Here is a 17754-nt window from a genome sequence, read left to right as displayed (position 1 = left end):
TCCTGATTCAAGTATCATTTGCTGCGTGAGGCTTTCTGGGCCACTTTACACTGTCTAATCTCTTACTCCCATTTGTTTTTTCCTTCTTTGTAGTTAGTCCCATATAACACTGGCATTAGTTCACTTATTTGCACTCTCCTCCCCTCCTAGCACATATGCTCCATGAGAAAAGAAATGTTTATCAGTTCTGCATACAGCTGTATCCTCAGTAACTATAGGACTGCTCAGAATCTAGCAGCAGCTCAAAAGGGAACGCGCTGAAATGAATCATCATTCTAAAACAATAAAAAGATAATTCGAAGACAATAACCCCAACACATTTATCATATGCAGACCTTAACACATCTGGGTGGGCCACACCTGGCAGTGTGGGCAGGTCCAGGACCACCCGGTGGCTCTAGGGAGAGACGTGGTGCCGACCCAGGGCCTCACACATGCCAGGCATGTGCTCTACCACTTCAGCATTTACTTATTCTTGGGAAATAATAAAAAATTCGACCTGAATAAAAATTATTTTGGAAAAATTCATCTTCAAAAGTATAACTCACCTGACAATAAACACTGATTACCATTAACCCACTAGGCCAACAAACAAAATTAAATTTTTTTGAGAAATCATTGATGTGACATTTTCAGAACTATTCAAGGATTACCTTCAGTGCACAGAAGATACAGGCCTCTCCTTGACAAACGTGGCCAGTCAGATTCCGCAGGCTTCGCCGGAATATATCCAGTTGCCATAAAACCTATGAAACATTGAAATTATGTTTTTAAAAAAAGAGACCTGGTAAAACTTTTCTCACTACAACAAAGGATAAATTCCAATACTTTCTGTTGGTTAATAAGTAGCTTCTTTTAATCTCATGCACAGACTCAGGGACCTATAACCACTAAAAAAAAACTGGCCAGTATAAAACTGCCAGTACATCCATGTAGCTCGTTCTTCTATCAAAGGTGGATTTATAAGACTCTCCCATTGATTCACAAGGGGAAACCATGAGAGACATAGAACAAGAAAAAAACTTATCCTCAGTTAAGGATTTTATATGAATAGGAAACAAGGGTTACTTGGCAAAGACATAAGAGAGGAAGTGATTATAAATTCTTGAAACCAAATGAAATTTAGAAGGAAACTATAAATGGAGCTAAAGGCCAGGCTATATCAAACAGGGGTGAATTTACTGTGGCAACCACAAAGCAGGGTGAGCAGAACTCTGCTTGGTCAGTGCACACAGAACGGAGAGGGGGCATCGGTGTGGCGACAGGAATAAGAGGGCAGCAGGCGGCAACAATCAAACCCTCTGCTTCCGCCAGCCACACATCATCTGCTAGCAAAATAGCAGAAAGACTGTCACTACCGAAATAATCCAGTCCCTAACATTATTCTGAAAGACTAGAAATCTATACAAGGAGAAAAATAATGGCATTTGCCTGGCCTCGGAGTTCTTATAGGGATTAGATCTTAAAAATGTATACTTCCTTGCAGACCATAAACTAGCATATAATAATATGTCGCTAAGTGAGATTTTTACCAAAAAAGATGAAGATCATGATTTTTTTGAACGCTCCACCTTGGCCTTGGGAAGGAGCACAGCACTGTGGCTAATACCCCCACCTCTGAGGAGTGGCCAGGGTCTCATTCTGACTTGACCATTTCCCAGCTCTTCATCTGATTTACGAAACACATTTTCTGAAACTATTTTCTAACCAATGAAATGGGGATAAAAGTAGTATCTATGTCTTAGGATTTTAAGAACTAGAATTTAAACATGTAACAGTTATGTTTAAACTAGTAGACCATATTTTTTTTTGGTTTGTCCACTTTTGGGGGGTTCTGTCTTGTTTTTTTGCCACTCCCTGGGTACTCAGGGATCTCTCACGGTAGACTCGGGACTGAACTGGGCTCGGCCATTTGCAAGACAAGCACCCTGCCTGCCCTACAGTCTTTCTGGCCCCATGCATGCTTTTCTTCCCTGGGGAAGTTAAAGAACTATCAGGGTGAACACCCAACCCAGATACAAGACCACAGAGCTCCAAGGACTTCCCCAGCTGCTATACACAATCTACACCTGAATTAGCAAACATTTCTCTTGGACACTCACTTTTCAGACAACAGAGAGAAGTAATGAAGTAATCTTAAATAACCTACTTTAAGGTATGTAATACTATAGATAGAAATATATCCCAGTATTCTAATTTTTTCTCATAGATTTACTTGATTTTATTTGCTTTGTTGGGGGTCACACCTGGCAGTGCTCAGGGGCTATTCCTGGCTCTGTGCTCAAGAGGGACCGCTGGTGGTATTTGGGGCTCCTATATACAGTGCTAGGGATTTGAACTGGGGTCAGCACATGCAAGGCAGTGCCTTAAACCCTGTACTCTCTCTCCAGGCCCTCATCATCAGCAGTAGAGAAAAAGGTCTGAAGGGGACAGGATCCTACAGAAACTCGGAATAAAAACTTGGGAATAAAAACTATCGTGCAGAAGAAAAACGCAGGGCCAGGAGACCAGCTCCAAGAGCCAGCTGCCTGTGCACTAGCACCAGCACTCTAGAGCCCGGTGTTCGCTTCTGGTGTCACAGCCAGAACAGGAGTATCCAGCAAGCACTGCGAGGTGTTTTCCCAAAACAAAGTCCCAGAAGGAATTTTTTTTATCTAGGGCAGAAAAGCAAACACGTACCTAGTAATTAAAATAATCTCAATAAGGAAGCAAAATGGATTAAACTTTAAATACAAAAGTGGTGCCTGAATCATTCTACAGATGATCCAGGATACCCAGTGGAGGGGGTTGGAGTTTTATGACTGCGATTAAAGGCCACATTCTCATTTAATTAATGCATCTTGATTCTTCTCATACTACGTATGGGGAGTTTATTGAATTTCTTTAAGAAGGGTGGTAAGTTAGTTGACTCAAAATAAAATTTCATATATTTTAGAAATAAATAAACATCACTAAGGCGAATGATTTAAATTACAGTAGTATATTGCTCTGCTTATTTTTTTTTTACAATAACCAATATGCAGAGCCAAAATATTGTTGCTATCATTGAAAGAGATAGCAAACAGCCCATGAGAACTTCAGTCTTCATTTACAACGAAAGAAGAATTAAATGATTTTCCGCAAAGGACTTTGTAAACTAGAACAAGTCACCCTGGTCTCACCTGTACAGCACTATTAAGGAAGCAGCTGTTCTGTCCTGGTTCGTTCAGCAAGCCTTTGGTAGGGGCCAGCGAGAGCATACTCCCAGGTTGGTAAACTTTTCCAAGATTGCCACTAGGTTTCCGTAAGAATCTGACCCAGGCCATTTTCAAGCGACCTTATTGTCATTAAAACTATGAATTATGTACTTAGGTGATATTTCTGGTGATAAAATGGATGATTGCTTGAGCTGTCCGCTTGTATTCACTGCAGTCTATTACGACCATGCAACGTTCCAAGTTCATCTCTTTCCCGATGCTGTGAACTGGAGGACTCGGCCGAGTAACGACAGTGTACACAGACACTGAAGTTCTGAGAGCCGCAGAAGTAATCCACTATAAACAAGGCCTGATGGATCTCTATGTGGTCAATGTATAAGAATTTGTCATTTCAGAAGTGAAAGATATTTTCTTTAAACTGTCAAAAATAATTCTGAATAATTTTCTTTAGAGCACAGGCTATTTTGTCTTAATGGCTGAAAAAACAGATGAAACAAAAAGCAGCAATGGGCGACTGTCATGATTCCTTGGGTAATTTGTTTTCCTTGGGATATATTAACATAAAAAACAACTCTCTCTTTCCCAGGTGAAGTTAGCGCAGGCGGCTCCGTGTTACGTATACGAGGGCGACCTCAGGCAAACCTACGAGAGAGCAAAGAACACTTAAATAAAAGCAAGGGCAAATTAAAAAAACTCCAACTTTACTATTTGAATACAAATATCTGATAAGTAATCATAAAAAGGAGCTAAAACAGTTAAAAATGAAAATGAAGTAATTATTTTTAATGTCAAAAAAAATAGTAATCACTATTTACCTACCTCAAGATTTCTATGTCCAGATGGGGGTTTTATAAGAAAAATATTCTAAAGAGTGTTAACGATTTCGTTTGTTTCTGGGTCATACCCAGTGGTACTCAGGCGGATAAATTATTGTGGCTTCTGGAGCCAGAGCGCTAGTACACGGGGTAGTGCACTTGCCTTACATGTACCTGACCCAGGTCCAATCCCTGTTATCTCACATGATGCCCCAAAACACACCTGGAGTGATCCCTGAGCGCAGAGTCAGGAGTAAACACTGATCCCCACGGGGCATGACCCAGAACCCGGTATCGTCCTACTTATCTATCGATCAGTCTAGCTAGAGAGAGGGCGGGTGGGGTGGGATGAGGCTTCCTTTCTGATCAGGCTGTCAAGTCAGTCTGTGCTTCGGATTCTCTTTCAGCCCAATCCAGATCACACCCAAGTAACAGGTTTCTAGCGCAGGAGGCAAACAGCAACCAAGGGTCAGAAACAGAGACAGCTCTTTCTAGGTTTGAATTTCTCTGTTACTTGCACTGCTTTGTGCACATGGCTCCAACCCCATACAGCACCAGGGAACACAAATTCTTTGCTGCTACCTCCGAAGGCCACTGGGTTGGGGGATAAAAGATCACAACTCTTAGCAAGCCCTGGTCGAGAACCAAGCAGTCTGGGAAAGAGTAACAAGCACAGGTGCCTGGAGGCTGCAAAGAATGTTGCAGCCTTGCACAGACTAGTGTTTCTCACCCTTCTTCGGACTACAGCCCCTTCCAAACTTGTCGCCTCCCTCTTGTCCCTGTCCTGCCAGTTGGCCCTAACCCTATCATAATGCTCATTTACACAGTTTTTACTTCTAGCCACCTTGGAATATGCTGAGGCCATAGGGCCCCCGATGAGAAGTGCTAATACATATTCCTTGCTTACAGTATTAATTAAAAAGTCAGTAATAGAGCAACCATCTCATTAAACAGAAAAGCAGAAAAGAAATTCTAAGTACACAAAACCAAATACGAAATACTACATATTAAAATACTGGTGCCGGAGGGATACAGTACAGCGGTAAGGCGCTTGCCTTGTATGTGGCTGATGCAGTTCAACCCCTGGCACTGCATGTGGTCCTCAGAGCACTGCCAGGACTGCTCTGAGCACAGCTGTAACTTTTGAGTACTGCTAGGTGTAGCTCAAATTCCCTCTCCCAAATAAGTAAATAAAGTACTGTCATGAAGAAAAATATAAGCTTAAATATACAACAGAGAATGAAATTGAACTCAGGAGACCATAAAAACATGCAAGAAACAAAAAATTGTTTTAAAAATGAAAGAACACAGGGTGCCACAATATCTACAACCTACACACAATTAATATCCAGAATGTATAAGGAAGCCCTTGGAGACCAGGAAGAAGAGACGACTCACACAGGAAAACAGACAAAGCCAACAATTAGACAACTCCAAGAAGGAGAAACCAAGTGGCTTAGGGAGATTAGAAGCTCAGGAGACTGAAAGTGTGTGAGCATCACGTCAGCCCCAGCAGACCAGCAATCACACAATCACAGCACTGCTCGGGTGTGTTGTGTGGGAAAGTGTTTGCTCTTGCGTGGGAAAGCAGGAACACCTCAGGCCACGGTGGCAGGCGTGCACACAGAGGTAGTCATTCTGAGGCCTCAGAACTGGACTGACTGACGGGAGCTCTCAGGAAAACGCCACCTGCGCATGCACGAAAACCTGCGTTCTCCACCCGAGCACAGGGACTCCTTCCTGACCTTTCTGACACAGGCCCTTCGGCAGGTAGGGTCCACGTCAAGTTTAAGGCCACCAAGATCTGGAAACCTAAGTCCAGATTTCTAGTAGGTCAAAGAAATGAGTGTTGAAAAGATACTGGCTACTAAACTATTTCACACTGAGGAATGTGACTGTTGAATTTTTTTTTTTAAAGAAGATTTATAGTCACTAACACTAAAAATTATACAAAGCAGGTGAGACAGCTTGTAAATGTCTACAGTAAAATGAGGAGCTGGTACAGTAAACTATAGCAAACTGGGCGCTGGTAAAGAAACGTGGGCGACATGCCATGGGCCGCCCCCGGGCGGGGGAGCAGGCGGGGGCCCACACGCGACTACAGGAGCAAGGTCAGTTTTGGACAGAAGAGATGGAAGCAAATTCTCAGGTTTCGACGCTGGTGGAAGATGCTTACTTCTACTCAGACAGGACAGGTGGGATAATGATCCAGCGGTTTGAGAGCAAATGTTAAGGTCTATTCGAGACTAAAAAGAGTGACTTTATAGAATTCCCAAGGAGTGAAGTCCAGTAAAAAAATTACATAAATTAATCTCAGAAGACTTTAGGTTCGACACATGATGGTTTCAGAGATTATGAACGAATACAAAATTCCAGCAGGAAAAGATGAAATGTTATGCAAAGACTAGCCAAGTGAAAAGAACAGTGGGTACACTGAAGGGAAATCAGAAATAGCAAGTGTTCGTTTTTGTTTTGTGATTATTGTTGCTCTGTGCTGCTGGAGGTCAAACCTAGGGTTTAACACATGCAAGACAAGCTCCCTTCCACTGAGCCAGCTGCCCGGTCAAAAACCAGCCTGACAGGAGTGATTTTATACTGGAGCCGGAGCAATATTCGTTCTTTAATGTTTAGTTCACCTGTTAGCAGTACTTAAAAAAAGAGCACGATAAAAATGCTATCTTCTTTTGCCTTCTCACCTGCTTTACAGACCTCTAACGGACAGGTACAGCTGTTACTATTTAAGGTATACAGCAACAAGGATGATTAATACAACCATCGCCTCACAGTTACAGTTGTGTGTACATCATGGGAATGTGTAAAATCTCCACTCTTAGCAACGTCAAGTTTACAACACACAACTCTTAGTTTCAATCATGCTGTACCTTAGCCCTTCCCTACCCCCAGTGGACTCACTGTATAGCTGGAGTAACTGGAATTCTGTAACTGCTCACTATCTTCACCCCATTTCCACACACTCCTGCCCCTGGCAACCACCAATCTACTTTGTTTCTGTGTAGGTTGGTTCTTTTTAGATTCCACAAATAAACTGATACAGAGGTTGTCTTCCTCTTACTTCACTTGTATAATCTCAAGGTTCATCCACATCCTCACAAGCGGAAAGATGTCCTACTTTTCATGAATAACATTCCATTGTATATATATAACATCTTTCTTTATCCATCCATCCGTCAACAGACCAAGTTGGTTTTAAGAGTTGACAACTGTAAATAATGTCGCAATAAACATGGGGGGGGGTGCAGTGAAATCTTCGAGTGATGATTTCATTTCCTTCATTACATATCCAGAAGGAAGACTGCTGATCTTACATTCTAGCTTGACTTTTCCAAGGAGCCTCCAAGAAGCATCCAGAGAGAATATACCAATTTACAGCCTCATCAACAAGCACGCAAGGTTTCATTTGCCTTCACATGCTCACTAGCACCAGTGTGTTGTTTTTTTTTGACCAGTCATTTGAACAGACGGGAGAGCAAAGCTCATTGTGATTTGCAAGGGCATTTTCCTATGTGAGGGTCGGGGGCATAGCTCTGCAGAAAAGCACCTGCCTTGTATGTATGAAGTTTGGATTTGATCCTGGCACCCCTTTCCTGTCACATATGCATGCAGGAATTACAACAGATTTGCATTTCTTTGGTGATCAGTGACATTAAGCCCTTTTTATGTACTTGTGGATCATTTGTATATTATCCTTGGAAAAATGTTTACCCAGATACTCTGTATATTTTTCAACTGGACTGTTTTTCAGCTACTGAGTTCTAGGCATTCCTTTCTTATTCTGTTAATCCCTATCACATAAGTGACACTATTTAGTTTGCTTTTCATGTTGACGATTTTCTGTGCAGAGACTTTTAAATTTGTTGTCCCACTTGATTTTTGCGTTTGTTGCTTGTACTTTGATACTGTCCCTGAAAAGTCATTACCAATACCGATGTCAGTGAGTGTTCTCATAAACTCCTCTGGCTTTCCGTCACCAGTTGCTAATATTTTGTTACAGCAGCTGGAGGAAACTAGTACAATGGCGGACAAAGTCATCAGATTCCTACTTCTTTTAAGGTGCTCGGTCACAATCTCTTATTAGTAGAGAATCATTGCCAGACAGTTATTAAAATAGGCATGTAGATGTTTATGTTAGATGTTGATTAGATCATTTATCTTCCCCTTCCTTTGCCTTACTGATGTTACTGTTTCAGTGATGGGGTCGCACCCATGCTGTGTGGTGGTGCTCACCAGGGCTTGCACACGGGGCTGCCGTGCTGGCAGCTGCGGGCCTCCCTTCTTTAGCAGAGATGCCTGCACACTGTGGGGTGGTGGTGCCCAGGGCTCACGCTCCCAGCCATGCTCTTGCAGTTTGCAGGCTGCGGTGCCCGCACACACTTGACTCCTGGCGCCGGGGAAGCCGCTGTGCTCCTGGGGCTCCGGGACAGCGGGGCTGCGGGGACCGCCTCAGTGCCAGCAATCCAGGCAGGCCTCACGCTTGCAGGGGGAGCACGCGCACTGGCCACCGTCGCCCGATCCCTTGAAGTATAAACATGTACCTGCTGGGCTTTCGCAGTACTTTTCTTTCTTTTTTGGATGATGCCAGGTTGAACTGTGCTACCTCTGAGTCTCTCATACACGCCTACCTGGTATATATTCTCTGGGGGAGGGGGACGTACCCAGCAACACGCACGTTCTTCTTGGCTCTGGGCTAGGGAGTGATCCCCAGTGGTGCCAGGGATTCAGATCGGGGTTGGCAGCATGAGGGCGGTGCCTGACCCCTGTCTCTTCTCTCTGGCTAGATATTAATAGTCTCCTATAGTTGCATTGAACTGTGACATGAAATTCAAATAATAATAAGCAATCTAATTACTCAAGTTCACAGTGATGACTTTTCACTGAAACACTGTTTATCTTACTGGCAAAGTACTTAAAAAGATTTTAATTAGATGCCAAACAAAACAAAAATGAGCTGAAGACATAAAAAATGTCTTTTCATATAGAGGTATAACGGAGGTACAATTTATTTTTATATAGTTTAGGGACAATGGTTAAAAAAAGAAAGCAAAACTAAAGAACAGATATCCCTTGCTAGACAAAACCACTGTCAATCTTTGCTCAAACTGCATAAGCTATATTAGAAAATACATAAAGAATATAAAACTAACAAGAAAATGCTCTAGTGCAGGATACAAAATTAGTAAACATTAGGTAATAATTTGCTCTGGTGTGTTTTTGTGTGTCCATTAAAAACTATTCTTATTTCTTGTAGCTTTACCTACTAGTTTCCACTGGAAATTAACTAGAGAATGACAAGAGTACATTTGTAACCAGAATATCAAATATAAACATTAAAGACATGCCCATGGCTGTCTGCTTTAGACACAACAGCCAGATTATAATTATGCCAAAGTGGACATAACCTCTTATTTCATTACCTTGACAAAGCCCAAGCTCAACGTTTGCTTTCCTATCTTAGTCTCGTTTTTCCAGTTGCTTGAAATAAATATCTCGGTACTGCCTTTGCTTCCTCTTGCTCCTGTCGCAGTCAGAATGTTATCCTTCCACTGTCTCCACTAGTACAATTATGGCACTGGCCACCAGTCAATCTCGCCTGGGTTGCTGTCCTGTCTTCTTCCTACCATTAACCCTTCCCCACTACCATCTACCCCCAAACAAGGCTCCTCTACATTTTCTCCGTGATTCAATAATCAGTGAATCAGTAAATTAGCAAATCATCTCATCCCTGTGCTCAAATGGACCTTGGTCTCACATGGCTCCAGTGGTTTGCTTTTTGACTAAAAGTCAGTCTTCATAATAGCACCCAAGGCCCAATACCAAAAGTCAGAACACTTTCTTCTGTATTCTCATGCCTGTTATAAAATGCGGGCTTTTCCACACCAACCAACTGTCCAGTCCTCAACAGACAATGACAGGGTTAAATCCTACAATTTAACTCAAGTCTCACTCTATTCACCTGGAGTATCATCAGTCCTACAAGCTGAGGACTCAGTCTCACAACACTGGCATTATCACAATAGAGGCCAATCTAAGGTACAAGTTATCAAATCAACCACCCATACATTAAGAGTTCATCTGACCTCCTCCTTGCACCTGATTAGATAGCATGGCTCACAGAAATCAGGAAAAAGTTTGCTGACTGGATTTAAGGTTCCAGTTAAAAGTACGCAACCCTTAGGAACACTTAGAAATATGGGGTCAGCCTCCTCGCAACCCCCTCCTTCACTCCCCCCAGCATGTTTGGGACCCAAATCTTTCTGGATCCCTTCAGCTAAATGTTTTTTTCCTCAGATGGGTATGGTTGATTAAACCATGAACCACTAGTGATTAGCCGAACCTCTGCAGAGGTGAGTGGGGCTGGGGAGGTGGCTGGGGGGGTTGGAGGGGCAAGGCTGCTGCAAGTCTCTATCCTCTGACCGAGCTGGTTGCTTGGAAGGTCCACCTCCCCCACAACAAAATTTAAAAGCTGGGGCTGAAGGGATGATAAGTCAGGTAGGGTGCTTGCCTCACACACGGCTGACTTGAGTTCGAGCCGTGGCACCTCTGCCAGGAGTGACCCTGAGTGCAGAGCTAGGAGTAAGCCCTGACTACCTCTGGGGTGGTCGAAAGACAAAAAGGGGTGGGGGCGGGGGAAGCAAACGTTATCATCACCTATAATTGATATACATTTCAAAGGTCATAGGATTACAAGATTAATAAATCACACATAAAATACCTAAAGCATAGCAGGCTTTCAATGTATGTAAGTTGATTATAAAGATAACACTATCTTTGGTGTGATTTTTTAACTTTAATTTTTAGTAATATAAATACATGAAAAAAAGGTAAAAGTCTTGGGCCAGGCCATAGTTCACCATTAGAGTTCTAGGTCTGATGCCAAGGACCTGCATACACAAAGCAGGTACTCTAAAGGTAGGGGGAAAAAAATGAAGAAAAGGAAAAGCCATTTATAAATGATTATAAATCTAATTTTGCTTTTTGAAAAATGTTTTTCTATTGACTATACAAAACTTCAGTTCAAGTGAAAAAGAATCATAAATTATGTAACAAACATAAATTTCTTTGGGGGGCTAGGCCCACACCAGGTAGCCCCTGAGGGACTATACCATGCTGGGGATTGCGTCCAGCGTGCAAAACATGTGCTTCAGGCCTTCGAGTTATTTCACTGGACCTTAAGTATTAATTTCTCACTTCTAAATCTATTCCTAGGTCCTTTCCTCTACAGAAAAACAATCTCATTTAGAGTCATCAATCGTATGCCAAGAGAACTTAACAAGAAAAATCCTAATGTAGAGAAAAGAGAAAAGTTTAAGACGGCTTTCCAAGTGAATCACCACAGCATAATTTGAAGCCTTCATTTAGAAACCATTTGGAATGGACGAGACATTAAGTGCAAATGTTGGAAGGCGACCAAGGTGCTGGAACAAAGACAGAGCCTGGGGTACAGCGGCGAGCCCCAGGGCCAAGGCTCCACCATCTGAGCTGCAGCCACGACCCGGGGGAGCAGTGAGTGTGCTGTTCCCGGTCAGCACAGCTACAAGGGGGAGGGCAATCCTAAATAACAATGTGAACGACAGAGACGATTTCATCAACAGAAACTTCCATCTATTACATGCAACTTTTCAGAAAACCAACTAGAAACTTCTTTCCTAACAGCTAGCTCACAGAAGTCCAGAAAACCATCCAGCTGCCAAATAACTCAGGCTCTCCAGGGGACCCTGCTCGCTGGGTGCTGAGACACTCCAAAGACGCCTCCCAGCCTGGCTCGAGGTCCTCCTGCTGTCTGCACCGAGCACTTCTTGATGCTTGAGAGGCAAAACAACGCATCAGCTTCCGCCACAAAGCATGGATCTTTAAGGGCTGGAGTCCACACGTTGCATGTCGGGGGCTCTCAAGTTGGAGCCTGGAACTGTGGTGGTTCCTGGAGCATCAAGCCTGGAGCAGCCCCTAAGTACTGTTCTCCACTCTCACCCCCACCCCGCCACCCCCCCCCCCAAAAAAAAAATGGTGCACAAAGCACAGTGGAAGAAATCTACTGTCCTAGGTCAGAAGGCATTTCACAGATGTGGTGTAGGGAAAGTAGCCCCGGGAGGAACTGGAGCAACAGTACAGCCGGTAGGTTTTGATCCCAGCATTCCATATGGTCCCCTAACCACTGCCAGGAGCAACTCCTGAGTAACCCCTGAGCGTCACCGGATGTTGCCCAAAAAGCCAAAGAAAAAAAAAAAGTCGACAGGGGACTGGGGAGAGCGGTGAAGCAGCATCCTGAAAAGGCGAGGGTGTAAGAAATGCAGACTTAGGTATCTGGAAACTCTGTATCACTTGGTGAGGACTGGGAATAGTTTAAAAGACAAGTAACAGTTTAAAATGCAGCTTAGAAAGGACAGACTCAATGATCAGTACTTGAACATTGAGTACTGATCTTACTAATTTTTTAATCACCAGTGCCCTCCATACAATAGGTCAATAAATGTTTATGGGGGGCGGGAGATGGCTCAAAGATGTAGTGAGGATGCCCGACATGGGGGGGGGGCAGGCTCGGTTCCTGGCACTTCAGGTCCCCAGGCACTGTGGGATGTGGAATGAAAACAAAAACAACAACAAGACACGTTCATGGAATAAGTTTGCTAACTCAAAGAACACAAAGGGGGCAACAAACTGAGTAGAAGTGTTGCGTGTCGAGTCTGGCATCACACGCGGCCACCTGAGCTCTGCTGGGTACAACCACTGAGTAGGAGGGCCAAGGGGGGGAGAAAGGAAGGATCAAATAACAATTAAGAAAATTTCCAACCGTCAGAGAAATTGAAACAAATCAATGAATTATTTCTAAATTAAAAATCTAACAACTCAGACAATTCCTTTTTCCCATAATCAGTTGGGACAGTTTATGTTGCTAATTTTTTTTCTGAGCTGGGGGAGGGTACCAGCCACACTGACAGTGCCGGGGGCTTACTTTTTCAGGGCTCTGTGCTCAGGGATCACTCCCAGCAGTGCTCACGGCCTGTCTGTGGTGAGGAGATTAAACTGGGGCCAGCAGCACGTAAGACACCTGAACCCCTGTACCGTCTCTCCGTCCACCTAACGTTTTATCTTTATGAACTAAGAATATACGAAAGCAACTGTCAAGTTACTTATGTAGAACAAATTCTTCAACAAGATGTAATGTTGATACCACTTTCGTGTGTGTGCGCCACTGGTGACCTGAGGAACAGCTCAAAATAATGCGTAAAAACTCATAACACTCAAATTACAAAAATAAGCAAAAAATCTGTAAGATCCCAAAGTAAACCAGTTGTACTGCAATTCAGTTATAACCACAGACCCCAGTTCTAATCTGGGGCTAGAATTCCTGAGAAAGGTCAGAGAAAAGACTCAAAGGGTGAAACACATACTCTGCATGCAGGATCCCTGAGCACAATCCCCAGCACTGCATGCCGAGATTCATATATTTTATGAAGGATATATTATATCGACATTATAGGATATCAATATGGGATATTAGATGGGATATCCATAGGGATGCGTTTCTAGGCGTCACAAAGGATATGTTCCAGGCTATATAGAGGAATGTATTATTTTTATAGGGGAGGATATATCACACAAAGGATTTTATATGAAATTGAAATAATCTTTGAAGATTTTTGTTTTGTTTGGGGGCCACACCTGGCACTGTGCTCAGGACTCGCTTCTGGTGGTGTTCAGGGGACAAAATACAGTGCTGGGATCAAACCAGGGTCAGCCACGTGGAAAGCAAGTGCCTTACCCCCTACATTATCTCTCCTTCCCCTTTGAAGATTTTATCTGTGGTAAAACAGGTTGCAACCATTTCTTATTTCATCATGTGCATATTCTGCAATGCAAAAAATATTTAAATTTCATTACTACAGAATTAATAATACACTAGAATTAATAACATGTGTTATTAATTTCTAGGTGGCTCTCTCCAAAGATGACAAAATTTGCACACTTTCTCACTGATCCTAATCTTTCCGGACTGGCATACCTAGCACATTTTGCATTCAAAGTTATTTCCAGATACAATATAAAAACTACCTTTCTGTGGCCAGAGTAATAATACAGCAGGGGGGATCAAGCCCAGGTTCATTCTGCAGTGCCACTTACGGTCCTCGGAGTGCAGAACCAGGAGTAAGCCCTGAGTGCCGCCAGGTGTGGCCCAAAAACAAAAACAAAAACACCCTACCTTTCTGTGAGTTATGTTTGGATTCTATAATAGAGAAACACCTTATAGTTAAAGCTGCCAAATACGAAGACCTGCTAAGTATTTTAGTAACAGAATGTCTTCACAGGTTAGCTCATCTACTCCTTAGAGACTTATTTTTGGAAAATTGTAGGGTAAAGCAACAGTCTTCTCTCACGTGGTAACTGAGTCCCAAAACAGTTCAGGAGGAAAAATAACTGATTTTGGCCTTTAAAAAGAACACTTAGAAACATCGGGTCACGTATACAGCGATGCAGTAGAGTACATAACTCGGCTGTAAAATGCCCTGGGTTCAATTCTTAGCACCCTACTCCCGCCACCCCCCAAACTGTACACCTCCTTGGATGGGGGGATATTTGGGCCAGGGATGCAGCTTAGTAAGTGGACCACTTACTGTGCATGTGCAAGGCCCTGGGTTTGAGCGCCCCCAAACACACACACACACACACACCCCTAAAATTAGAATTTTTATTTTTTATCTGTTAAAAAGACTTCATGCGGCAGAGCCTGGCAAGCTACCCGTGGTGTATTGGATATGCCAAAAACAGTAACAATAAGTCTCAATGAGAGACGTTACTGGTGCCCGCTTGAACAAATCGATGAGCAACAGGATGACAGTGACAGTGAAAAAAGACTTCTATCGTGATTCCAAAATTTTATTTATTTATTTTTTTGTTTTCTTTTGTTGGCTTTTGGATCACACCCGGCAATGCACAGGGGTTACTCCTGGCTCTGCACTCAGGAATTACTCCTCCTGGCAGTGTTCGTGGGACCATATGGGATGCTGGGAATCGAACCCGGGTCGGCGGCTGTGTGCAAGGCAAACACCCTACCCGCTGTGCTATCGCTCCAGCCCCTATTATTCGACACCACAAACTTTACAATCAGCATGAAGAGCAGAGAGCTAGATCCACTGGCTGGGTCCATGTCGCCTGGGTCCCACAGCCCAGCGCTGCTGTGGCACAGCGCCAGTCTAGCCCGAGTCCCAGTGGGTGGGATTCCCCAGCCCCAACCGCCCGAAAGACCCAAACCCCAAAACACTAACTTGACATCAAATAACATAAAAGGTTTTAAAGCACAGTATAGATTAAACTCTTAAAAAAGAGTTTTTGTAATTTTCTCATTGTATTAAGGAAAAGAAAAAAAGGGGATGGAAAAAGCACCCCCCTGCCCCCTTGAAAGTTGTTTCAAATATATATCTTCTGTGGGGGGGAATAACGTCAATGGATTGACAGTTTGGGTTTCCAGAATCATATACAATTTACCACACTTGAAAAGTGGGAGGGGAGGAGGTTTAATTTGTAAGTAAAAGGAAATGCATGTTTCGTTGTATATTTTTACACAATAGGACAAACTACCACTGAGTTTACTGATGAATTTAAGAAATAACTCACGGTTTAGCAACAGTAATCATGAAAGTAGACAAACCAGGGAGGAAGCTTATTTATAAAGCCTCTAAAATAAACAAAACCTTGGTACATTTTCTTTGAATAATTATTTAGTCTAAAAGGTTCCTGGTCTATAAACAATGCATTTCTTATAGCTATGAAATGAGAATAGCTACGTAATCATAAAAAAAAAAATCAACTCCCACCTATGAAGACTTTTTCTCTTTGGCATTCTAAATAGCAGATAAATCACTTCTTAAATTTACAAAATAAGGTTTTTTTTCAGTTCATCTTTCACAAATTAAAGAATCACCGCCTAGACCATAACTGTGGAACTGAGAAAAAAAAACCATAAAAACAAGATTCAACTGAGCCTAAAGTCCATTTCAGGCAAAATGGTCTGTTAGCACTGGTCACTCCTTTTAAACAAGGGATGTGCCATGCTTAACCTGAATGAAACAGAATTAAAAGCAAATCAGACCGCAATTACAAAGCACTTCCCAAGTTTATCATCCTTCAAAAGCGGCCTTGAAAATTCGTCGACACACGCATATTATATGTGCGGATGCATATACACATATATTGCATATATATATATACACTAAATTGACAGCAAATCATATAAAAGGTTTTAAAGCACAGTACGTATCAAACTCCTTAAGAGTTTTTGCAATTTTCTCATTTTATTAAGAAAAAAAAAAAAGAAAACGAGATGGAAGAAGATCCCCCTGCCCTACTGAAACACTTGTTTCAAAAATGTATCTTCTGGGGGTGGGGGAATAACACCATCGGGTTGACAGTTACGGTGTCCCCACCCCTGCCCGCCCAGGGCACCCCGGGCACACTCCACCGCCAGGGGAAGCCCGGCGGGACCCACCGTCAAGATCATCGATCAGGCGGATCAGCCCCGGAGACCCCCTGCCGCGGGCCTGCGACCGCGGGCGGCGGGAGCCGCGACCGCAGGCGGCGGAGCCCCGCACCTGTGCGAGTAACTTCCTGCTCGGCCGCTCGCCCCGGCCCCGGCTAAACATTAACTCGCTCCAGCCGCCGCCGCCCCCAGCGCGTCCTCGGGGCTCCGCCGCGGGCTCCCCGGGCGCGGGGGGGAGTGACGGGCACGGCGCCCCGAAAGCGGCCCCCGAGGGGAGCCCCGCGGGACCCCCGCCCCGCCGCCGCCGCCCCGAGGGAGCGAGCGCCTCCGCCCCGGCCGGGACGCGCCGTGCCCGGGGCTCCCCCGAGCGGCGGGGGGGGTGCAGCCCCCGGGGCTCGCCGGGCGGAGGGCAGCGGGGGGCGGCCACTCCTCCCCCAGCTCCGGGCACTCACCGCCGGCCCTGCCCCTCGCCGTCCGGGTCGCGCCACACGGGCCTGCCCGCCGGCCGCGCTCCGCCTCGCGGGGTGACACGCTCCCCGCCGCCGCCGCCGCCGCCGCCGTCCACCAGGCGCCCGGGGAAACTGGCGCGGAGGCCACCGGGCGCCTCACGCTCCCGAGCGCGGCCCGGCGCGCGGAGCATGCGCACTGGCCACTGCGCCCCGCGGCCGCTCGGGGCCCGCGACACCTGCGCTCAACAGGTCCCCGGAGCCCCGCCCCGCCCCTCGCCCCGCCCCGCCCCGCCCAGGAGCCAACCCCGCCCGCACGCCCAGCCCGGCCGACCCCGCCCCCGCCCCCGCCCCCGCCCGCGATTTTTCCGGCTTTCCGGACGCGCCGAACCGTATTCCCGCGGGGGTTCGATGGGGGCGCGCGATCCAGTGGATTTACTCGCACAAGCGAGATCCCGCGAGAGCAAGAAGTAGAGCGTTTCCCCCCACACACACCAACCCCCCCCACGCGAGGCGGGGAGAGGAGCAGCCCGGGCTCGGCGTGGGGGGCCCAAGGTGCTTGCAGGTAGCAGGCGCGCTGGGATGCAGAGGGAGCGAGGGTCGGGCCTCCGGGGCCGCTGATTGGAGGTTTGCGGGACTCGGAGCCGCGGGGCGCGTTCTGGGCTCGGCTGGGGGTGGACACTGTCCCCGGCGTGGGAGCAGATGGACCTCCCGGGCATCCACCCCCAGAGCCCGCGCAGCTCACCTGGCGCTTGCCGCGAATCCTTACGATGTTTGCATCTAAATGGCTTCCTTTGGCGTGAATG

The 17754-nt window shown here is 45.3% G+C and overlaps 1 protein-coding gene across 2 annotated transcripts in view; it reads right to left on the bottom strand.

The window, feature by feature from the left end:
- Positions 1-17159, bottom strand: part of USP53 (ubiquitin specific peptidase 53) — a 53473-nt gene extending 36314 nt beyond the window's left edge. Inside the window, exons 1-3 of one of the 2 annotated variants that reach the window (XM_055142015.1) lie at positions 16955-17159; positions 3162-3839; positions 654-746 (exon numbers count right to left, since the gene is read on the bottom strand). In XM_055142015.1, coding sequence (XP_054997990.1) covers positions 654-746; positions 3162-3305 — 237 coding nt within the window. In that variant the 5' untranslated portion in view covers positions 3306-3839; positions 16955-17159. Of the gene's footprint in view, positions 1-653; positions 747-3161; positions 3840-13790; positions 13865-16954 lie in introns of those variants that run through there. The other variant, XM_055142016.1, reaches the window with a different exon arrangement.
- Positions 17160-17754: the final 595 nt, after the last annotated feature.

Source organism: Sorex araneus, chromosome 6 (assembly GCF_027595985.1).
Source record: "Sorex araneus isolate mSorAra2 chromosome 6, mSorAra2.pri, whole genome shotgun sequence".
Classification (NCBI taxonomy): Eukaryota; Metazoa; Chordata; class Mammalia; order Eulipotyphla; family Soricidae; genus Sorex; species Sorex araneus.
The sequence above is the reverse complement of the archived record's forward strand: the minus strand, read 5'-3'. Positions and strand labels throughout refer to the sequence as shown.